Source organism: Lycium ferocissimum, chromosome 12 (genome assembly GCF_029784015.1).
Source record: "Lycium ferocissimum isolate CSIRO_LF1 chromosome 12, AGI_CSIRO_Lferr_CH_V1, whole genome shotgun sequence".
Taxonomy (NCBI): domain Eukaryota; kingdom Viridiplantae; phylum Streptophyta; class Magnoliopsida; order Solanales; family Solanaceae; genus Lycium; species Lycium ferocissimum.
The window spans coordinates 33,742,121-33,764,806 of NC_081353.1; the positions used below are offsets into that span (position 1 = coordinate 33,742,121).

Here is a 22,686-nt window from a genome sequence, read left to right on the forward strand (position 1 = left end):
ACAATTTGGCTTTAGAAAAATATATCTACTAAAAAAAAAAAGGTAAACTTCTTTTTAAAGTCACGTCATATTTTTTTTTTAAATAATAACTTAAATGATTTTTAAAAAGAATCTTGTCAGCGAAAAGGGTATATCAGGGGTATATTTGCACCATTTTGTAACGGCAGGGGTATATATATACTACTTTTGTAACGAGGGGTATATCTGTTCTAAATCGCAAAGTTGGAGGTATATTTGCACCTTTGACCAAAAATAATTAAGAAGAAAAGACAAATGTTAACAAAGAACAACAAAAGAAAGGGAAGAGTAGCTAGATTGGAGATTGCGGATAAGGAATAGACGTTAGGCTTAACTCAACCCCAGAAACTTATATTTAAGAGAAAAATACAACAATTTAAAGTAATCTCAAACACGAAGGAGAGCATACGCTACTCTCTTATTTGCACTAAGAAGCTCACTCGATATATCAAAACGACACAATTTTCTAATTTTTAGTTGCATTTAGAAAATCCTTGGTGGCATCAAATAAGGTTGCCGCCATTGAGGGATCAAACAACTCAATAGCATGGTAACCGTCTCCAAAGAGCTTGAAAGTTTTTACACCTTTCTCTTCCATAAACTTGGCGAAGTTTCTTGCAGCATCAACTAGAGGATCTTCGGACACACCAGTTACAAGGACCCCCCAACCTCGTGCGACCATATCATCTAAAAGCCCTCCATTAACAAATGGATTGGAGTATTCATGATCGTGATCCAGTGCCTCTTTTGGTAAGGCCAAGTCGAACATCTTGTCAATTGCATGAAGTGGCAAAAGTTGATCATCCTTTAGTTTCTCTTCAGATTCTGTCCTGTTTTTTCCACTGAAATATGGTTGATGCAAAATTAGCCCTTTGATCTTCACTGGCTCTAGTTCTTTATATGCTGAAGCTGCTATGCGTAACCCTGCATGTAGGGGTGATAAAATTAGCTCATCAACGACTTGCTTATCTATTAACTCAGCCCATTTTGATCTGCCCAATTAAACTCATTTAAAATTGACTAATATGTCGTCCAGATTAATCCATGAGAAACTTTGTTTGAATATTTCTAAGAAGACATATAGTTAAGAAGTATAATTAACAGAAGACATGGACTTTAATGGAAGCTGGCTAATCTCCTTGTTAAATGATAATTGTAATGAACATATATAAATATATACTGAACATATCAAATTTAAATCTTGAATTCAAATATACCTAAATGGTAAGCCATGTTTCCACCAGAACTGGATCCGAAAAGATAGACGTTACTCAAATCAGAATAATTTTGGACCCATTCATCTTGAGTTGATTTAATCCAATATAACCCGTCCATAGCATCATCATAAGCTGCGGGAAGGCGGTTTTCAGGGGCCAGACGATATTCGAGGGCTATAACCATTGCACCAACTTTCTCAGCAAGTCCCTGACAAAAAAGATCCCAGCCAAAACCGTTGGCATGGAAGAAAACAAAACCTCCACCATGGTAGTAGAAAATGACAGGCAATTTCTCTCCAATTAATCGTCGTGGGACGTAAATTCGCAGCCAAGTCTTTTTGTTGATGTCAAGGGTCACGTCCTTAGATATAACTAAGGTCGTACCACTGGGATCAGAATTGGCTTGTGTGAGGGGTTCGGGTGTACGTTTAATTGTGTCACCTGGTAATTCTTCAATATTAAGAAAGGGATTGTCAAAAATTGGTCGAACAATTTTTTGGCTAGCCATAATTGATCACACAAATCAGTTGGAAACAAGTGTGTAGGAGGTTAGTTAACTTCTATCTAGCAAAGCTTAATTTGGAGGTTATATATAAGAAAGAAAAAGCTATACTGACAACTGAGAGTTGTTGGAGTGGGGGAGTATTAGTGATAAGTTTAGACATTTGGAAGCTTCTTTTTTCTATTGTTCACCAATGTGCACTGCATATGCCCCGATTATAATTTTTTTTTTTTTTTTTTTTTTTTTAATTTTAAACAATGAGTTAAGAAACTAGTCAGCCGAGTGTCGAGAGGCCTCGTACCATGAAAAGTATTCCTCACCTAAAATGTAGCTTCTTTTTCTTTTCAACGATTAATACCCGACTTTTATTTGCATACCCAACCAAAGTGTATGGAGATAATTCTTTTCCCTCTTCTCCACTTTGATTGCCTCTTCCTTAGCACCTATAGTTTTCGGTATAGACTCATGAGTAGTATGTGGCTAATTTATGTTTCAATAAGGGATAAGACACTATTACCCTTCCGGACTATACCCGAAGTTGCTATGACACACCATACTTTTTCCTGGATCCTATACCCCCCTAAACTTATTTAAAACGAAATAATTACCCCCTAAACGCTGACGTGGCAAAGAGAGTGTGTTTCACTCTCTTTGGGAGAGTGAGAAACATAAAAAACGGGATTTTTTTTCCTTAAAAATCTGTATTTTCTTAAAATATGAAAAACTAAATTGTTTTTTTAAGAAATATGAAAAATTTGTTTTTTTAGAAAATAAATCTGGAAAACTGATTATTTTTTTCTATATATGAAAATAAATCTAGTTTTCCAAATTTAGTTTTAAAAAACGGGTTTTCCACATTTTACAAAAATATATTAATTTTTCCAAAATTTTATAAAAATTCAATTTTTTCACATTTTGACAAGAAAAACCCTTTTCTGGAATTTATTTGAAAAATAAGAGTGTCCTAAGAAAATGAAATCATGAAAATCAAGATTTTTTAAGACATTTTAAAAAAAAAATCAAGTTTTCCAAATTTTTAAAAAATCCATTTTTCCATATTTTAATAAAATTCATGTTTTCAATTTTTTTTTTTTAAAAAAAAGAGTGGGGGCCGGGGGAGGGGGGGGGGGTTACAAAAATCAAATTTCAGATTTTTTTAAATATTTTTAAAAAAAGGGGTTTTAAAAATCATCTTTTTTAAACAAAATTCCGTTTTTTAATTTAAAAAAAATCCATGTTTTCAGTTTTGTTTTTTTTCTTTTAAAAAAAATCAAACGGGTTTTTAAAAAAACAGGTTTTAAAAAACTTTTTTTTTAAAAGAAAATTCAGTTTTTAAAATTTTTTTTTTTTAAAATGGGTTTTAAAAATAATTTTTTTTTAAAGAAAATTCAGTTTTTTATTTTTTTTCAAAAAATTGACACATAAGCTGAAAAAAATAAAAAATAAAAAGAAAACAAATAAATACATATGTAGCAAGGAGAGTGTATGTCACTCTCTCATATGAGGGTGGGCATCAATGTTTAGGGGGTAATTATTCCGTTTTAAATAAGTTTAGGGGGGTAATAGGACCCAGGGAAAGATAAGGTGTGTCGTAGCAACTTCGAATATAGTTCAGGGAGGTAATAGTGTCTTATCCCTTTCAATAAAATACTCTTGCTGTTTCAATTTATGTGGCTTGACAAGGGTCAAACTAACCAACCTTCAGTTTGAATTCGGATATAGAATTTTTAATTTTTTGATTTCTTTTACATATTTAGCAATAATAAAAATAAATATAAGTCATAATAATTAACAATTCAAAATATTTAGAAAGTATCTGAAAAAATTATGATAAAAAGAAATATTGTTTCACTCTCTAAATAATAACTAAGACACAAAAGTTGAAAAAAGGGAAGTAATGTCAAGAAAGGCGACTTGAATGGAACATTCCATGAGTAAACACCAAAAATGAAAATTCAAAGCGTGTTGTAGCTTGGGAAACAATCATATTTTTATTCACCATTCATTGTTGCCTTTCTTGACTTTAATATACTATACTATGGATTCTAAGCCTGAATTTCAGTTTTTTACTTTATAAATAAGATTTCTTGTTCTATAGTTAAGTCCATAATATATGTGTATACATTAAAAATTAATAATAATATTTAAAAAGTAAAAAAATGACAAAAATGATAATTTAGAGGGTAAAATATGTATTGGCCGGTTGAGTGACCTTTTGAGTGCTATAAGCATAGTTAAGTGATTTTCTGTTACAAATTAAAGAAACATGACTTTAAAAGGTAATTTCATATAGTTAAGTAACCATTTGAATATGAACTCATAACTAATATGATACTTGGCGAGTAGAATAAATAATAAGTTCACTTAACGACAAAATATCAAATGAAAAATTAAAGTAAAAGGAATTTGTGTGTGCATTTTACTTGAAATTTTCACGTCAAGATTCGTGCAAGCACTAGAGAAACAGTACCACTCCCATTCTTCAATCATAGTCGTCATTCTTGACTTTGATTTACTTTGCACTTTATTTTATCGATTTTTCCTTTTTAAGAGGTTGTTCATGTAGAGGATTAAGGCCGCACTTTGTTTTCGTAATAATTAAGACGTTTGGATTTGAATATACAACTGAACATTAAAATCTGAATTAAAATTTAAATATTTGAATCGTTGTTGTATTAAAATCTGAATAATAAATAACTTAGATTGCTTGTTTTTTCAAACATCTGAATACTTAAAATTGTTTTACATAAAGATTAATAAATATAAAATCTAATAAACTACTAAATTTATCTAATACATATCAACAAAATACTTTTAGAAGATTATATGGTAGTTGGTGGTAATGAAGCAGCAGTAGTTGTAGGTGTTGGCTAATTATAGTGTTGTGGATATACACTACAGGAAAAAAGTTTTTTCACAGCGGTTGGTTCCTTCATTTTGAGCGGTTTTAACTGCCGCAGTTTAAAAATAGCGACGGTTTAGAGCTGTCGCCTGATATGCTGTCGTAAAACCCTTTTCCGGCGGTTTAGACGAACCGCTGGAACAACCGCTGCAAAATATTATACAGCAGCGATTTATATTAATTTCTCAACGGTTTGTAACTAAACAAAATTCCTTAAGGCCCGGCAGTTTAATTCAATTTAGTGACGCTTTTACTCGCATCTACCAACAATCAGAGAGTTTTCACATACATTTCGGATTTGAAAATCTGCAGAACTTTTTGGTGGAGTGAAATATGGCGAAAAAGACTTTGGAGAAGTAATCTGGAGAGTGAAAATATATTTAGAGGGAAAGACGGAGTGAAATAAGGCGAAAGACCAGCAAAGAGAGAAAGAGGTGAAATATATTTGGAGTGAGATAAGGCGTAAAATAATGTTGCTGTGTAGAAAGTTCTAATCTTTGGTCATATAAAATAATGTTGCTGTGTAGAAAGTTCTAATCTTTGGTCATATATTTGTGGGCTCCACCTATATAATTGATTTAGATAAATTATAGTAGTAATCCGTTAATTAAAAAGGCCAAACCGCCCCAAAGTCCAAATAAACTGCTGTAAAAAATTATAATGTAAAAAATCGTCGGGACATGAAAAGTGAACTGCCGTAAAATTATGTAATTTATGGCTCTTACTAAACCGTCACGCCATCCGCTGGGACATCAATATGTAGCGGCAGTTTGGAGAAATTGCCCCAAATAAAACAGCAGCTAAGATCTTTTTTTTTTTTTTGGTAGGCCTTCCCTGTATATATCATGGTGTAAAAGAAAAGTACATGGAAGAGACATATACCCTTACTTCAAATTAGGATGACAAATGAGCCATTTGGATTGAAGTTGGATAGGTGAAGATGGGTGAATGTCCAATCCTGTCCGAAGCTTGTTTGGACTAAAATGAGCTGGGTCAAGATCGGTTAAATGATGGATCATTCACCCAACTTAACTCACTTTTTGAATATTTTGAGAAACCAAAAATATAAATATTTTTTTCTTGGATTGCAAATATTCTCTCGCTCATGCTTTTCCAAATAAACAGTTTTTTGAAAATCAATCTAAATATTTTGGATATAAAAAAATTTCCTAGTTATGGTTGTCTGACACACAACTAGGAGTGGCAAATGGGTGGGTCGGATCCGATATGCATGGGCGGGTCGAAAAATGGATTAAACAAAAATGGATAAAATATCTGATCCGCTCATATTTAACACAAATTAAAAAATGAATTAATTGTCGTATAATATGGATATGCATATTATCCATGGCTTCAAGGATAGTAGGTGAGAGCACGAGCCAAAAGTCAAAATAAGCTTGGAATAAATAAAATAAAATTTTATAAAGGACAGCCTAGTGCACAAAGCATAATGTGTTAGTAGGGTCCAGGGAAGGGTCACACCCCTAAGGATGTGATGTAAAAAAAAAAAAGTTTAAAAAGAGTTAATCGCGTTTTGTGGTTGTTACACTTCTGAAGGAAAGGCAGTCTATGGTCAGTTTATGCTCATTTGATGGGTCAGATTTGTGCTAATGATTTATCATTTTTTTTTTTTTTGCGGATTCCCCTCAAATTGTTGGTTTTTAATTTTTGTGCTTCATCTAAAAACCCATGGGTTCTGGGTTCAAACCCCAGCTCAGTCAAAAATAAAAATAAAAATTCATAAGGTAGAGTTTTGGATTCAAACTCTACCTTAAAGTAGAATTTGTCTTATGCATGCCTGAAGGCAAACTCTGCCTTAAGGTAGAGTTTTGTAGGCAAATTCTTTCTTGTGAATCCAAACTCTACCTTGCGATTTTTTTTTTTAATTTTTGACTGAGCGGGTATTCGAATCCGGAACCCATGAAATTTTAGGCGATGAGCAAAAATTAGAGACGAGCAATTTGAGGGTCAAAACTTAAAGACCACCCCCAAATAAGGGTACGAAAATTTACTTGGCATAGCTTACATTATTACCTATTTATGGAACATAACTAAACTTTACAATAATTATATTTAGTAGCTAAAATATAACATATTTACTTCATATAGCTATCACTTTTTTTCCACTCATCTGATAACTTCCCACACCCCTAAATTTAAGCAAAAAAAAAAAAAAACCGTCCCTCTCTCCTATCCCCTAAATACACGCCATTATGCCCAATATCCCTTAATTTCCTCCAATTTCAAATCAGTTTTACAATAGTTCATCTTCCTTGTTTATCTCTAATTAACTACTCATTAATTTCACTCATAATTCAAATTTAATTCCCAAAAAAGGTAAGATTCTATTATGATTTTTACATTTCACCGTGTATTTAACTTATATATTTATGTTGTATTTTCAGTATATTTAGTTCGTTTGTATTTTTTAGTTCAGTTTATTACAGATCTGTGACTTAACCAGATCTATATTTTATGTGCATTTTAAGTATATTTTGTATTGTTTATTTTTTTCACATGTTTCTTCAGTTAATTCGTGTTTATTGTTCTTCACCATAACTGTAATTTTTTGTAGTATATTTACCATTTAAATACAGTCGAAATATACAACAAATATAACTTAGATATATTCCATAAGTCCACTTTTAATGTACAATGTGTTACAGAAGTTAAAATTTCATCTAAATACACTCCCAATATATGTAAAATATATATGAAATATAGTTAACAGTAAACAGAATAAGTGGTATCTAACAGATTAGTCAAAATGCAACTAAAATATAGTCAAAATATATGCGAAATACAACTATTACAACATAAATCCAAAACAAAAGGTCAAATCAGTTTATATAGAATAGACTTTTCAAATCTTATTAAACCACCAATATAATATAACATCTTGTTAGCTGTTTGAATAAGATATGAGATCAGATATGGAATGGGAGGATATTTACGTGAATCAGGGAACATGAAAAACTGATTTTAATTTAAATTGGAATAGATTTTGTTTCCATAAATATAGCACTTTCAGTTTTCTCAATGTATGTATTTCCGTTATATTTATCCTCTATTTAAGTCGACGCGTCTACTAGCTAAATATAGGGTCCTCGAGCTACGAATTATAAATGTAGAACATATAGTTATAGGTTGTTAGAAAGAGCTAAAAGGTAGTTGTTTGTGAAAATTTTACATAAGGGTAATAGTGCAAATTGCCCATGATTTATGATGGCTTAACTTGGGCTAAGCTCAAATCACCTCATCTTCAAAATTACTCGAGCTAATTTTATCACCTCTACTTCCAATACTAAGACATAGGGTTACCAAGCTGAATGATATTGAGGACTCCTTTGCAGTTTGTGCTTTCTAATCTTGTCAAAAAAATATAACGAAAAGCTATTATATGTACAACAATTATGTTATATCTAGGAAAAAGGGTCAATTTTCATTTTTACTATCTGAAAAAATTTGATTTTAACCTCCGATAAACTATACTCTTTCAAAAATACCCCTTGTTGTACCTAAATGGTTTAAATATACCTTCCACCTTTAAGACTGTCCACGGTGAACATCCAATCCCACATTTAGGTAGACACCACGTAGCATATGCCATCTCAGTGCCCTAACCCGTTTTACCCTCCGCTCTACTTGTTCTTCCACCACTAGCATTTTCTTTCCCTCCACCACCACTACAACCATTAGCACCTCCACTTGATGAGATAAATAGTGTCAATTAGAAGGTTTGGCATTACCAAGTTTGTCATTAATTCATAACATATCTATGTAAGACACATCTAGCATACATAAGTTTAAGGTACAACATAAGCTAAACTAGTGCACAAAATACTCTTATCAGTTGGGAAAATGAACAAATAAGAGAACAAAAAAAAAAAAAATCAAGCATTCAACTTTATTTCGAACTAGGAGTATAATCAATTGATCAAAGCAGACTAGCTTTTTATTCATTGTTTTTATTGAAATAGATTCATAGTTCGCATATTGGATAGTATTCACTCAAATGATCTAATCAATCATTTGAATGCAATTTAAACAATTACACTGTTTTGTTGGTAGTTGATAAAAATAATTTCCTGTAGGCCTCTGTGAAAGCCACATTTGTGGTACTATAACCACCATCAAGAACTAGATTCAGTCCACTCGCATATTTAGAATCATCACTTGCCAAGTACAATACTGCATTTGCCACATCTTGTACACCTAGTAAATGTCCTTTCAGATTTGCTGCTTCTGCAAACCATTTGTCCGCCATTTGTTTGTTTACTCGAAATCCGTTTAGCATTAAAGGTGTGCTAATTGCAAAAGGAGAAACGCAATTAACTCTTATTCCATACTTTGCTAATTCAACTCCAACATTATTAGAAAGTCCCAAAAGTGCATTCTTTGAAGCCGTATAGACGTGCGTCACAGCACTATAAACCTCTGTCACCACACTTGCAGTGAAGATAATGGAGCCTTTCTTGTTCGGAATCATTACTCTGGCAGCGTGTTTCGCGCAAAAGACACCCCCAACAAAATTTACATCGAATACGTTCTTGATTACGTCGTAATCTATGTATTGGATGCTGGGAAATGGATTACCCAATACACCAGCATTACTGAACATTATGCCGAGCTTACCAAATTTGGCAATTGTTGCATCAACAACATTTTTGACGTCCGATTCGATCGCGACATTGCAATGGACATAGATAATTGTGTCTTTGTTGCCAATTTCTTGTACCAAGGAGGTTCCAAGGTTGTCTTGTATGTCAGCAATTACAACTTTTGCACCATGTTGAACAAAAAGCCTAGCTGTGGCTGCTCCTAGGCCACTAGCACCACCAGTTATAATTGCTACCTTACGTTCTGGCCTACAAAAATAAGTTAAAATAGAGAAATTAGTATTATATTTAAAAAATAAAAGAGAGAGAGAGAGAGATTCAAACTAAATCTTTAGCTGGCCATTTTTCAAACTAAGCTAGAGAGCTCTGTGTTGTTCACATATAGATAGTCTCTATTTACAAGAAAACTAGGTAATTTACCCGCGCTTCGCGCGGTCATGAATAACATCATTAAGCTTAAGGTAATTTTTGGTAAAACTAAAGATATTAAGAACATCTCAACAAAACTTAGATGATTTGGCATTGTTAGATATCTTAAGAACAGTAAATAATGATTAAAAAAGTCTTGATGTTCGATCAATTTTGTCTTTTACATATTTTTCGATGCGTAATATTTGTTTATTGATATAATCGTCTTCTTAATATTGATTGATCTTTCCTGAAATTATTAATCGTCACTTTTTCTACCTTTTTGTACATGAAAAGTACAGAATTGTTAATATTATAGGTACAGTACTCATTTTCAAGAATTTCATGATGTAAAAATTTTCTAAAAACTTATCACCGATTAAGATTAAAGTAAATTTAAATCAGTCAGCCCCGTTAATAAACGATACATACAAAAGAATTTTGACTAAAATTAAGTTAATGATTTTGTTGATCGGAAATTGCTAGGCACAACCTTCTTTCGACAATCTTCACCCTTTAAAGTCATTATTTGATCCGTGACATTAGTTCGATTATTTGGCTAATAACAAAATGCAAAAAGGGAAAAAGATAAGAAAATAAAGTAAAAAACAGAGGCAGGGTACTTAGGAAAAAAAGGCAAACAGATTGCATTATAGTAAACAACCGTGATTTACTCTCCAAAACAAAACTCTATCATTAATTTAGAAAATACAAGTTTCAACATTATTATTATTGCTCTGTTAGAAAAAAGATAGGAGAACTGCGTGGACATGAGTAAAAACTATCATCTTAAGGATTTAGCGTTTAGGAATGGAGTTTATTATTTTGCAAGGGCTAAAATTTAAATACATAAATTTAGAAAAGAACTATTATCTGAGGAATGAATGACATTACTAAAGCTCGCATCTCTAATATAAAGTCTTTCTGAGACATGTATATAGTTAACAAAAAGAACATATGAGTTTGAAATAGAAAATTCCTCGAACTGTTTGAATATTGGAATAATATCAAGGGAAAAGTGAACTTCTAGGCTCAAATTTATCTATAATTATATGGGGACCAACCAATTTTGTCAAATCTTTTCTGTAATCAAAAAACTCCTCAGCAATAAGACAAACAAAGTAAGCATTTGCTCATTTGATTGGATAACTTCATATTTTCTTGGAGTAATTCATATTATTTGCATGCTTTTGATAATGTATATTTTATTATATATTACCAATAAGTATATTTAAGTTTTATTTATTAAGAAATTTCAAGAACTATTAACAATTAAAAAAAAAAATCAAAATTGTTGCTTATTATATAGGAAAACTGTAAAGTATTACCAGTTGTAATCTTATTTAAAGCATGTTTGTATGAAAGCATGTGATTATTACGTTAGATATAATAATAGAAGTTAAGGAAGAAAAAATTAGTAAGTATCCACATAACATTTGAAAATTATAAAATGCAGTTAATAATAAACTTAGATTAAGCACATCAACAAAAAGTAATATCATTAAAATTCTAAAAGTACAAAAAAAATTATTATTGTCTGACAGTTGATCATCATGCTCTTCATTAGTTGTGCAGATAGTAGAACTTTTCAAAATTATAAAAGCATTAGTTAACAAACTAATCTTGCAAGAGAAGGAACAAAAACTAATTAATTTCGTTTAATACCTAAAAGTAAAAATTAATTACCATCTAATCTAACAATTTTATTTTCTTTTTCTCTCAAACTAAGATGAGATTTGTACTCTTCTAAGTTCTGACATTGAATACCTTCTAAAATAATAAATATGAGTTTTCTTCTAAATTCTTTTTTCTTCTAAATTCTTACATTGAATCCATTCTAAAATAATGGATATGAGTTTATAGAGCCCGTTTGGCTTAGCTTATAAGTTCTTTAAAAATAGGCTCGGTTTTTTTGAGTGTTTGGTAAATAGAACATAAAGCCATTTTGTGCTTAAAATAAGCCCATAAAAATAAGTTGGGGTAGGCCAACTTATTTTTTTTAGCTTATAAGCTGAAAACAGCTTATAAGCTACTTTTTTTTAGCTAAGCCAAATGGGCCCATAATCATCTATAAGCACAAATAAAAAATTTAACTACCTAAATTATCAAATAAACTACAACATAGTTGGTGGTTGAGAATGATCTTTATTAACTTACACCTTCTCAAGTTTTTACAGCTTCACACTCATTTTACCTATATGATAGTAAGTTTTTTTTGGTACCCAGACTAAATAATCATCACCAAATTTACCATTTAAAAAGAATTAATAATTAAAATAATTTCTAGTAAATGATTTCCTCATTCTAAACCAGAATAAACCAGAATATTATTAAAGTTAGTGATGTTTTCTGCTTTTTTTAGATCAAATTTAAGTGATATGATTATATAGTGTAAACAAAATTTTCCCTATACATATCATAGGCTATTTTAACATGTTATTTTCTTAGATTATCACATTACATGTCAACTTAGAAACATCTACAAATTGTCACTGCATATATAGATTAATGTCTCGTTAATTACCCTTTAAATGGCTAATTGAATGCTTGTATTTCTTGGCACAACTTTTAAGGTGCATGACTCTAGGCTGTAAAAGCCTCCAGCCACTCCGGTGTCTACAACCTTCACGAAGTACTTTTCTGTTTGCAAGAATAAGTTACTCATTGATAAATTAAATTCTAGATAACATTTTCGATAAAGCCTACAATATGAAAATGAACGTCAAACCATTGAACTAAGACTAAAAGTAGAAAGGATCTTTGTGCATTTACCTTGGGTACCAAAAATCTGAAGTTGAATGCTCTAAATTATTTCAAACTATTCAAAGACAAAAGTACTCAACTCTGTGAAAAAAGAAAAAAAAATCAGTATCTCATGAATAGTTTCAGAGTGAAGTAATATAGAAAAACAAAGAATAAAAATTATACAACTAAAACTATAACTTTAGAGAGAATTTACCTTTTCTATTTGCAAGAGAAAGTTATTCGTGATAAACAAAATTCTAGATAATATTTTTGACAAATCCTACAACATAAAAATGAGGTCAAGCCATTGAACTAAGACTAAAAGTAGAAAGGATCTTTGTACATTTATCTTGGGTACCCAAAATCTGAAGTTGGACACTTTAAATTGTTTCAAAATACTCAAAGATAAAAATAATTAAATGTGTGGGAAAAAAAATTCAGTATCTTGTGAATAATTTCAGAATAAAGTAATATACAAAAAGAAAGAATGAAAATTGTACAACTATAAAACTTTGAATTTGGAGAGAATTTTGCGACGCACATCAGATATAGCAAGTTAACAACCTTGGCAGGGAGAATTTTATGTGGTAAATAAGCTCCAAACGAAGAGTAGTATAAAATGTACCGTTTGGGATAATAAACAAAAGTCATCGTGACGGTGACTGGAGGTTTTAAACTTTAAACATCACCATTATTTAAAAAGTTGTCACCCTTTAAGGCATGCAACGTTTCATTCTTTACAAAAGGATGGAAATTTAATAATTATTTTTTTTAAATAGAGGGAAAAAGGCAAAAAAATGACAAAAAAGATAAATGACTTTCTAAGCTTTTGAGGCATGCCACGTTACCGGGCCTATGTCCTGCAATTATATATAGAGAGAGATACCATAGACCAAGAATGTTTTCTGGCCTATTTTCCAGCTTTCACACACTACAAAAAGAGTGAAGTCACTTTCTATGTCACTTGGTAGTACAGCAGGGGAGTTTTAGATAAGAAATGTTACATTCATAACAGCAACATCACATAATTTAAGTATTAAACTGAAAATGTAGATAGTTTAGAGAGTTTTTTAGGTATTAGCTCTTTAATTAAATTTAGTTATTTAAGTTATGGCTAGTTTGAGAAGTTATGGTGTAGCTCATCTCAAAAACTTGATTACTAAGAAGCCACGGGCACCTGGCTAAGCATTTAGAAAGGCCTATACCTATAAACGCAAGATTCGAAATCTTCATGCCAAGAAAGTTTGTTATGATTAACGAGAAAAAAGAGTTTGCTATGCTGTGTTTAGAAAAGATTTTTATAAAATCGAAAGCTATATGTAATCGATTTTTTTTTGCAAAAAAAAGTTGTCAAATTAAGGGTGTGTTTGGTATGAAGGAAAATGTTTCTCATGAAAAATATATATTTTCCTAGAAAATATTTTCTTAAAGAATAAGTGGATTTCTTATTTATTTTTTGGTATTTGATAAGTAAGCAAAAAAAATATATTGTTCCAAGCGCATTTATATGTAATCTAGAAAAATACTATGCAAGTTGTATGCGGGCGGGAGTGGGAGTTTGGGGGTGGCGGGGGTGCATGGGATGGTCAAGGGGTGGTGGTGAGCGTTGGCGTGTGTAAGAGACAATGAGCTTAAAATGCCACTTATGAAATTTGTTTTCCGTACTTTCATTACGGATGTCATTTTCTCATTTTAAGATACTTATTTTCCTAAAAAAAAAAATTTTGACCAACCAAACATGAAAATAGTCATACCAAACACACCCTTAGTCCCTTTCGTAACTTTTGATTAACAGGCATTAGCTTATTTTTGCCAAGTTTAACTAGAAACCGTGTCAAATTACATACAAATATGTAAGCAATTGTAGGTGCGGACCATACTTCTCGCTAGCTCATTCAATACGTCTTGACTTGTTTACTTTGTGATGGATATTAGAAACTGTTCACACTAGGGCTGCTTATCAGGCGGATTGGACGGATAATTACGTTTAACGGTTTGACTTATTGGTTATCGGCTATTAAATGTACTAATCCGCTAGCCAACCGATAAGATATCGGTTGGTTCGGTATCGGGTTAGCAATTATCGAACGGTTATCGAATGGTGTATCGGCTAAATCTAAGAGACAATAAAAATTTAAATCACAACATCTACACTAATTTCTATCGACGAAATCTTTGTAATTATCAATCTTTTATGGCAGCAGACATTGGGACAATACTCCATATTGTCTCCTATAGCCTTTCCGACAGTAGCCTCTACTCCATGTAGGATTTAATTAAAAAGTTTAATTACATTTCACATAACCCAGTAAAGTACTCTGATTCCTTCGTTCACTTTTACTTGTCAAATATACTAAATATAAATCATCACTTTTACTTGTCCACTTTAACATATTAAGAGAAAAAAATTCATTTTTCCTATTTACTCATGACCATTAATTACTTATTCAAAATTATTTTCTAAGTCCAATAAAATTATACACCAATTAATATTTGTATCATGGTAAAATACATACTTCATTTATTATTTTTTTAAGAATATATAAATTCTATTGTCCACCAATAAAAATGAACGGAGGAGTAACATTTGTCTTATAATGTGATTAGACATTTAATTAGATCAATCAAGGATCTACTGCTCCACTAAGGGGGAGGGACGTAGCGCTTGGGATAATCTTTTTTTCATCTTATAGATAAAATACATTGACAATCTTTTAACTTATCAGTAAATTTTATTTAGACACTCAAATTATATAATTTGTTTTGATTGAGTATCTGAACACATATAAAGTGTTTCTAGATACTTCGGACTCACATTTTGAAAAGGCTTTTACGCGTATTCTCAAGCATATTTTACATATGCATAGATAAATTAATCATATAAAATATGACACCTCCTCTAAGTATACACATCATCCTCAATAGAGACAAGCCTAGGTTTAACGTTTTATTGAGGGTGATTATTTGTATAATTAAGCAAAGTGACATATTTTAAGTGGTTATAATATATCTACATAATGTGCACTTGAAAACATAAGCAAGAACTTTTGCAAATTTTGAGGGGGAAATATTTAATAGAAACACTTTATCATGTGTGCTTAATAAGAACAGGTTGTAATTCTAGTGTCTAAATAAAATTTATTGTCAAGTTTAAGGGACTGTCACTGTATTCCAACTTACATAAAATACAACTACTCACATCAAATGCGGATCCAGAGATTTAAATTTATGGATTCCTACGCGACCTCAAAGTAATTTACAATAATAATTGAGAGAATTACACCTTATGTCACGATTTTAGAATTAAGCACATAAATATTATAACTTTTCAAATTCTTCAAAAGAGCATTGTTTATAACATTTATAAAATATTTTAAAGAAAAAGTATTTACGAAAAGAAATATCCCTTAAATTAGGGATTTAATGATATCTTTTATTTTTTATATTCATTTATCTCTCATTTAAGGGATAAACTCATCATTTATCTCTCTTCTTTAACTATAAACAGCTATGTTTTTTTACTTATCTCTCTTCTTCAACCTATATATATATATATATATATATATATATATATATATATATATATATATATATATATATATATATATATATATATATTTCAAGTCTATTAATCATGCTTCCTGGCTCGCATTCCCTTTTTTTTTTTTTTTTAATTACATAGGGGTAGGAGAATGGGAAATGGGAAATGGGAAATAGGAAAGGGGATTATAAGATCCGAACCCTCACCAACAAGGTGAAGTTCAAATAGCCAACCAACTGAGCTACTAGATCCCTGCAGCCTACATTTGTCCTTGATCAATTATCCAATCAGATTTGATGTAGCATCTCTTTTTGAAAATAATCTTGCTTCATTCCCGCATAAATAAGATGAAAGTTCAGGTAGCCAACCATCTAAGTTACTAGATCCCTACCTTGACTAATTGCTTGACCTTATTTCGGACTGCAAAAGTGTTCTCTCAGATCTTGATGAAACCGTAAAATAACAGTTATAGACATCTCCTATTAACCAAAAAAAATAGGGATTGAAGTTATCACGTCTGATTGGTTTCCTTATACATAGCAATTTGGTTTAAAAAAAAAAAAAACTCTTAACCTGTCACGTAATGTTAATTGCATTTGACTGCTAAGAGTATGTAAATATTACTCCATTAAATATTAAGATTTTTACACAATTCAAGTAAAAAATTAACAAATAAAATTTTAGTTGATTAATATTATTTAATATCACGATTTAGGATTTCCTTTTGTTGAAACTATTTTTGTGGGGTCTTACAGATAAAAATCAGAAGGGTTGAAAAAGATGGTTAACAACAACAACAACAACATACCCAGTGAAATCCCACAGTGTGGGGTATGGGGAGGGTAAAATGTACGCAGACCTTATCCCATCTCGGAAGATAGGGAGGTTGTTTCCGGAAGACCCTCGGCTCAAGAGAAAACATGATGAGAAAAGGTCATATAAGCATAAACAGTTCAAAGCAATATGAAAATGAAAGGGAAAAGGGTTCAAAACACACTCTAACTTTGGCCGAAATTGCTCTAACACACTCCAACTTTGCGGGGGTCCTATGACCCCCCTGGACTATTTTTTTGTGTATTATTGAGGGTATTATCGGGTGACGTGGACAAGCAAGTGAGCACATGTTGGTTGAGCGCGCAAGGGTGGACTTAAAACTCAATGCAGGTAGTCTCTATTTGCCATGTTGAATTCCAAATAATCCTCCTTTATGTGCTCACTTTTTTATCCATATCACCCGATAATACCCTCAATAATACACAAAAAAATAGTCCAGGGGGGTCATAGGACCCCCGCAAAGTTGAAGTGTGTTATAGCAATTTCGCCCAAAGTTGGAGTGTGTTTTGTAACCTTTTCCCAAAATGAAACTAACGAAAGCGAAAAAGTCATGATAAAGCAGTTTGAGAAAAGATGGTCGAATTGAAATAATATTTAACTTTTCTATCTTAAAATAAATTATGCTCCAAGGATGTGGAGTTCATAGAACTCTCAGTAAACAGGTACTCTTTTTTCTTTTTTCTTTTTCTATTCTATTATGGAAAACTGTGTCGCACCAACCCAATAAGTGAGAGGACTAAATTTTATAAGTAGAATACACGAAATTAATAACCAAAACATATAAATCTTATCCAACACTGATCAATTCATAACACGATGTCCATGCTAATCTTCCAAATTAAAGAAACTATAATTAAAGAGGAAAGCAAATCAAAATCAATTCCACGATAGAAAAGCAAAATAAAGAAAAAATCTATCCGTGAGAACAAAGAAGAATGTCATTAATGAAGAGTAATTGAGAAGTTTGTGTAGAGGTGCTTAGGTACGTACGCGAAGAAGTCAATTTAGAGATATGTTTTTCCAACATAAGTATAATTCTTAATGCGTTTTTGCATGATTAGTAATAGACGAACTCAAATTTAGTTTTATAGGACATTATGACTCCATATAACTAATCGTGGAAATTTCATATATTTTTGTTTAAACCAAGCTATAACTATTACTCCCTCCGTCCCAATTTAAGTGTTGGCACTTGAGTTTAAGAAAAAAAAAATAGAGACTTTTGAATCATGTGGTCTTAAATAAAAGATATGTATAGTCTTTTAAATCTTATGATTTTAAATTTTCCTTGGGATTGGAAAACTTACTAAATATAGGAAAAAACACACTTTTTGGGACAGACAAAAAAAAAGTAAGACACTTAAATTGGGACGGAGGGAGTAGAAATTTTACATAATTCAAATAAAGAAAAAGTAATTATAAAATTTTAGTTGATTTCAAAGTCTTAGATATTAGGACAATAATTAAATGACTATTTTATCAAATGTGAGATCTATTTCTTTAGGATAAAAAAGGTGAACGACATTTTGTTAAGGGTTTTCGTGCTTTTGATAATAAAATATAGATTCATACCAATACCTTAGTTGTTTAAAGTGCAAAAAGAATTACTGTTTTTAAAAAATTATTATTGAGAAGTCCTTTAAAAAGAAACAAGGAATTTTTTCAAAAATATCCGACCAGCACAATATATTATACCCATATAGCCATATTTTCAATTTACACCCATATAGCCAACTTTTTTTTTCGCAACAGTTTTTATACACCCAGTATTCAACATTATATAATATTATGCATTTTTTATATATAAAAAAAAATGTATCAACATTGTATAAAAATGTATAATAGCAAACTTATTTGGAATGCCTTCAAAAATCAATTTGGTATCCATGGAGCTGGTGGTGACTTTAGACCGACCATCTTAAATTGGTGTTTCGCAGACTTTAAGAATCTTATTCACAAACTTCTTTTGCAGGCTACCCCTCTCCTGATTTGCTGGCACATTTAAAAATGGGCAACTTAAATAATTAACTATTTTCTAATGCATGCTTTCAGTTCGTAGCTATCTTTTTGCTATTTACAATTTGTAGCTACATTTAGGCATTTTCGTTGTATTTGACTGTATTTCAGTGTATCTGAATACACTGTTCAGTTGTATCCAACCTTATCTGATGTCACATGTGTTGACACCCAATTTTGTCCCTCCTTTATTCCAATTTATTTCCTTGGGTTTTTAAATTAATTAAATCTAAATATTTTATTTTCACTATTATTTCTACTACCAATATTAATAGTATTACTTTATCACAAATTTCAAAAGGGTTCGTCGTCACTTTATTTTCGTTAAATTAATTATCCTTTATCAAGTCCTTTATTTTCTACATATTAATCATAATTTATCATAGTATATATTGGACTAGTTATTGAATTAGAAGCCCAAGATAATTAATATGGAAGAGGGATTTCAGCCAAATAAATGGCCCAAACGGACCAGCCCACATTTTCGGACCGACAGACCAGCCCAATTCGTGACAACCCATACCCGGTCCACTATCTAATTACCCGACCCGGCCCAATCCTAAAACTTAAACCTAATCCCTTTCTCTTTCTCCTCTTCGAACGCAGCCTCCTTCTTTCTCGTCGCTCTCTCTCCTCTCGCCTCTCTCTCTCCTCCATTTCTAGATAACACCACAAATCACTTTCAACCATGGCAGATTTTGCCACTCCGTTTTCATGCAATGCTCGGCGCCTCTCTTTCTCCTCTCTCTTTCCCTTCATCTTTCTCTCTCAACCAACGATTTTGGTAAATTCGCAGAGATCTTTCGCGAAAATCAGATCCTACATGGCCATTTGAGGAAAAGGAATTAAGGGTCGGTCCTTCTCCCTCAGACTTTCAACGATTGCAAAGGGTTTGGGTCTTGTTTTCTTTTGCTGTTTTCTGTTTGCTTTCTAAAATGATTTTAATGGTTTTGTCCACTTATGAAGAGAAATCTTTTCTTTATCAACTTTTTTGATTCTCCGAGTACAAGTTTTAAACGATTTTTGTCCCATCTTCGTGGTTTCTGATTAAGGTCAGAATACCCCTTAACGTTCTGATTTTTGAAAACAAATTTGATTTCAAAATCCCGCTCAAAAATCGCAAACCCTAGTCTTTTCCACCTATATATATGTGACATATATCTTCAGGAAAAAGGGGAGAACATTTTTAATTAGGGGGTTGGCTTGAAAAGTTCTTTTTAAGTTATTTTCTTTTAGATCTGGTCTTGAACATTTTAAATCAGAAATACTTTGTCAGATTATGAGATTTGGGATGAAAGGTTAAGTTCTTGATGATTCGATTAACTTTCGTCGCTGCTTGGCAAAAATTTTCAACTACGACATAGACATTTTGATTTTCGACTCGAGTTTCGAATCTGTCAATACGAGAGTAGATTCGAGACCTCCATACCTCTTGTTCACTTTCCCGAACAAGGTGATCCTCCTTCTTCTAGTTCATTTTAGTACTTTACTTACTTGATAGTTATGTGTGCCGAATTGCTAGTGTGTGCATGTTTCTGCTAATTGCCCTTCCTATTCGGCCAGATTATGTGTTCAGTTATTAGTTTAGACACATTTAGGCATGTTGGTTTGATTCTCGTTTGATTTATGTTTAGTATGCTGCTGTTGTCTAATGGACAATCTGGTCCTCATTGTGTTGTTTGAGTAATATTAGTATGAATATAAATATTTTGTTTGAATCTAAAACTTGGTTATTGTATAAGGTATTCAAATAGAGCGTATATCATAATCAAATCTAGTCGTGTTTTCTTGATCGGTCATTAGTTTATGTCTTTATTATGTCTTGGCTTAGTCCAGCGGTCTTTGAATCTTTATTCTTGTGTTTGGTTTAGTTCGTACTCCTGAATGCCTGCCTAGTCGAGTTTATGCTAGTTTCAAATCTGCAACAGTGATATCAATATATGCCTTCTCAAAGTGCTATTTTGGTTGAGTTTCTTATCCTTACTTCAGCTAGTCTTAAGATTTCATACTACCAAAAATAGCTTCGAGTCAAAAAGTTCAACCCATGAATTTCAGCATGATATTAGCTTTTAGAATCAGAATATGATCTAGTTGATTCCGGGTGACCAGGTATTGTTGTAGGTTTCAGTAGTCTAAAATGTCCTATAAGATATATATGGATATCTGGCAGTCTTAATATGTCCATATATGACTCAAATCTGTGAAGTGTCCCTCTGTGTTCGACTCTATTTCATCGTCGGAGGAATATGTTTGTTGCTGATTATTTGATAAATAAGACCTATGTTATATGTGTGTAAAGCATGAGGACCGAACTGAAATGTTTTCAGTTTCTATGCGCAAAGATAAAATTGGTTTTGGAAAAGGACGAAAAGAATGGGTATAAATCCCATGCTGTTTAAGAGAGAATGAAAGGGTGTCTCAACTTGAACCTTGCATAATCCCCTCATTTCGTAACACTCTGTCCTTATTATTTACCGTCCCTTTTTATAGTTTTGTTTCTGTACTGTTTGGCTTTCTCATTATTTTGCTATAGTGTACGATTTCCTCTCCTTATTTAACTGGTCTTACCCTGTTTGGCTGTGGCATGTGGTGTTTGTTTAGTTTAGTGTCACCATGTTGGTCATGGTATTTAAGTTATTATCCCTGTCTAAACTTAGCCACTAATATGTTTTGTTTCCCTTTCTAACCTAGTTCAGTTCTATGCTACTTTCAAATTCTCGTAGATTAACTATGTTTTAGTTAGTTTCTGCTTTAGTATGTAAATCTGATCCTACCTTCCTTCTTTCGTTTGTTTCATTTAAAATTCTGTTTATGCGCTGAATAGTCATGTTTTGAAGTCCTGAGGCGTTCGGATCTGTTTTGAATTAAATCATTGGTCATCTACTTTTTTTAAAAAAAACAAACTCTGAATTAGATGGTGTTGGATATAAAAGCAGTCATGCCCTCAACTGGATATTTAAAGCATAACTTGATTCCTTGTTGGTTAGGATTGTCCCATTTAGTAAAGATGCCTCTGTCCTGCCCCCCTTTAGTGGTTTTCTTTTGTTTAAGATTCTGTGGACAGATTGGTGGCTATTTGAATTCCCTTACTTCATAATAGGCTAACCATGCAGTTTGTAAGGCCATTTGTGCATTTTCCTTCTCCTGAACTGCAAGCTTAAGTTAAAATGCTGAACCAAAATTCAAGTGTACAAACTAATGACATAAGAGGTGTTTGTTTGATTTCGTGGTCCTCCTTTCCCCTTTTCCCTTTGAATTTGATTGTGTTACCTACTTGATACTGTGTTGTTGTTCGATTATGTGTGTGTATGCCTGAATATATGTAATGTGTATACAAGGGGCATTATCTAGAAAATTGAAATTGTCCCACTTGTTTGGGTCTACTTTCTTCACTTCTTTTGTGGCTTAGATACGCCATTGAGCTTGCATCTGTTTTCCTTTAACTGCTTCGCTTGGTATTGGGCCTTGCTGCCCATTTTATCTATTTTTATATGTTATTAGTTTGGCTGCGAGTTCTCGTTTTCGGCTGGATGTTTCGTTTGCCTATGGATATTAATCTTTGAATTTTCCATGTCTAATGATCATGCTCTAATTCTTTTCTTTTCCTTTTCTTTTGTATGACATCCGGGATTGCGAGGAGTCTCGAACGGGACTCGACTTTGCCGCAAGATCAAATAATTGCATCGCTTCTCTCTACATTCACCCATCTACAATAGTCCATATAAAATCAACTTTAAAGTCCAATAATGAAAAAACAGCAGCAGCAGTCCTTAAAGTGGGCCGAGCCCATGTTAACATCATTTGCTCCTTTATTTCATTTTTCATGCATTTTGATTTGTGTTTGTGCAACTAACGTTTCATTTGTTTGTTTCCTTAGCTAAATG

General features: G+C 32.0%; 2 protein-coding genes across 2 annotated transcripts; both read right to left on the reverse strand.

Annotated features, from left to right (window-relative positions):
• Positions 1 to 348: 348 nt before the first annotated feature.
• LOC132040389 (probable carboxylesterase 120) lies at positions 349 to 1,807 on the reverse strand. Its single transcript, XM_059431022.1, has 2 exons — positions 1,236 to 1,807; positions 349 to 942 (listed from the first exon to the last, which is right to left on the reverse strand). Exons 1-2 carry the CDS (start codon positions 1,741 to 1,743, stop codon positions 485 to 487), a joined length of 966 nt encoding a protein of 321 aa, XP_059287005.1. The 5' UTR covers positions 1,744 to 1,807; the 3' UTR covers positions 349 to 484.
• Positions 1,808 to 8,572: 6,765 nt separating this feature from the next.
• Positions 8,573 to 10,192, reverse strand: LOC132039227 (short chain aldehyde dehydrogenase 1-like). Its single transcript, XM_059429761.1, has 2 exons — positions 10,160 to 10,192; positions 8,573 to 9,581 (listed from the first exon to the last, which is right to left on the reverse strand). The coding sequence occupies exons 1-2, from the start codon at positions 10,190 to 10,192 to the stop codon at positions 8,691 to 8,693; spliced, it is 924 nt and encodes a 307-aa protein (XP_059285744.1). The 3' UTR covers positions 8,573 to 8,690.
• Positions 10,193 to 22,686: the final 12,494 nt, after the last annotated feature.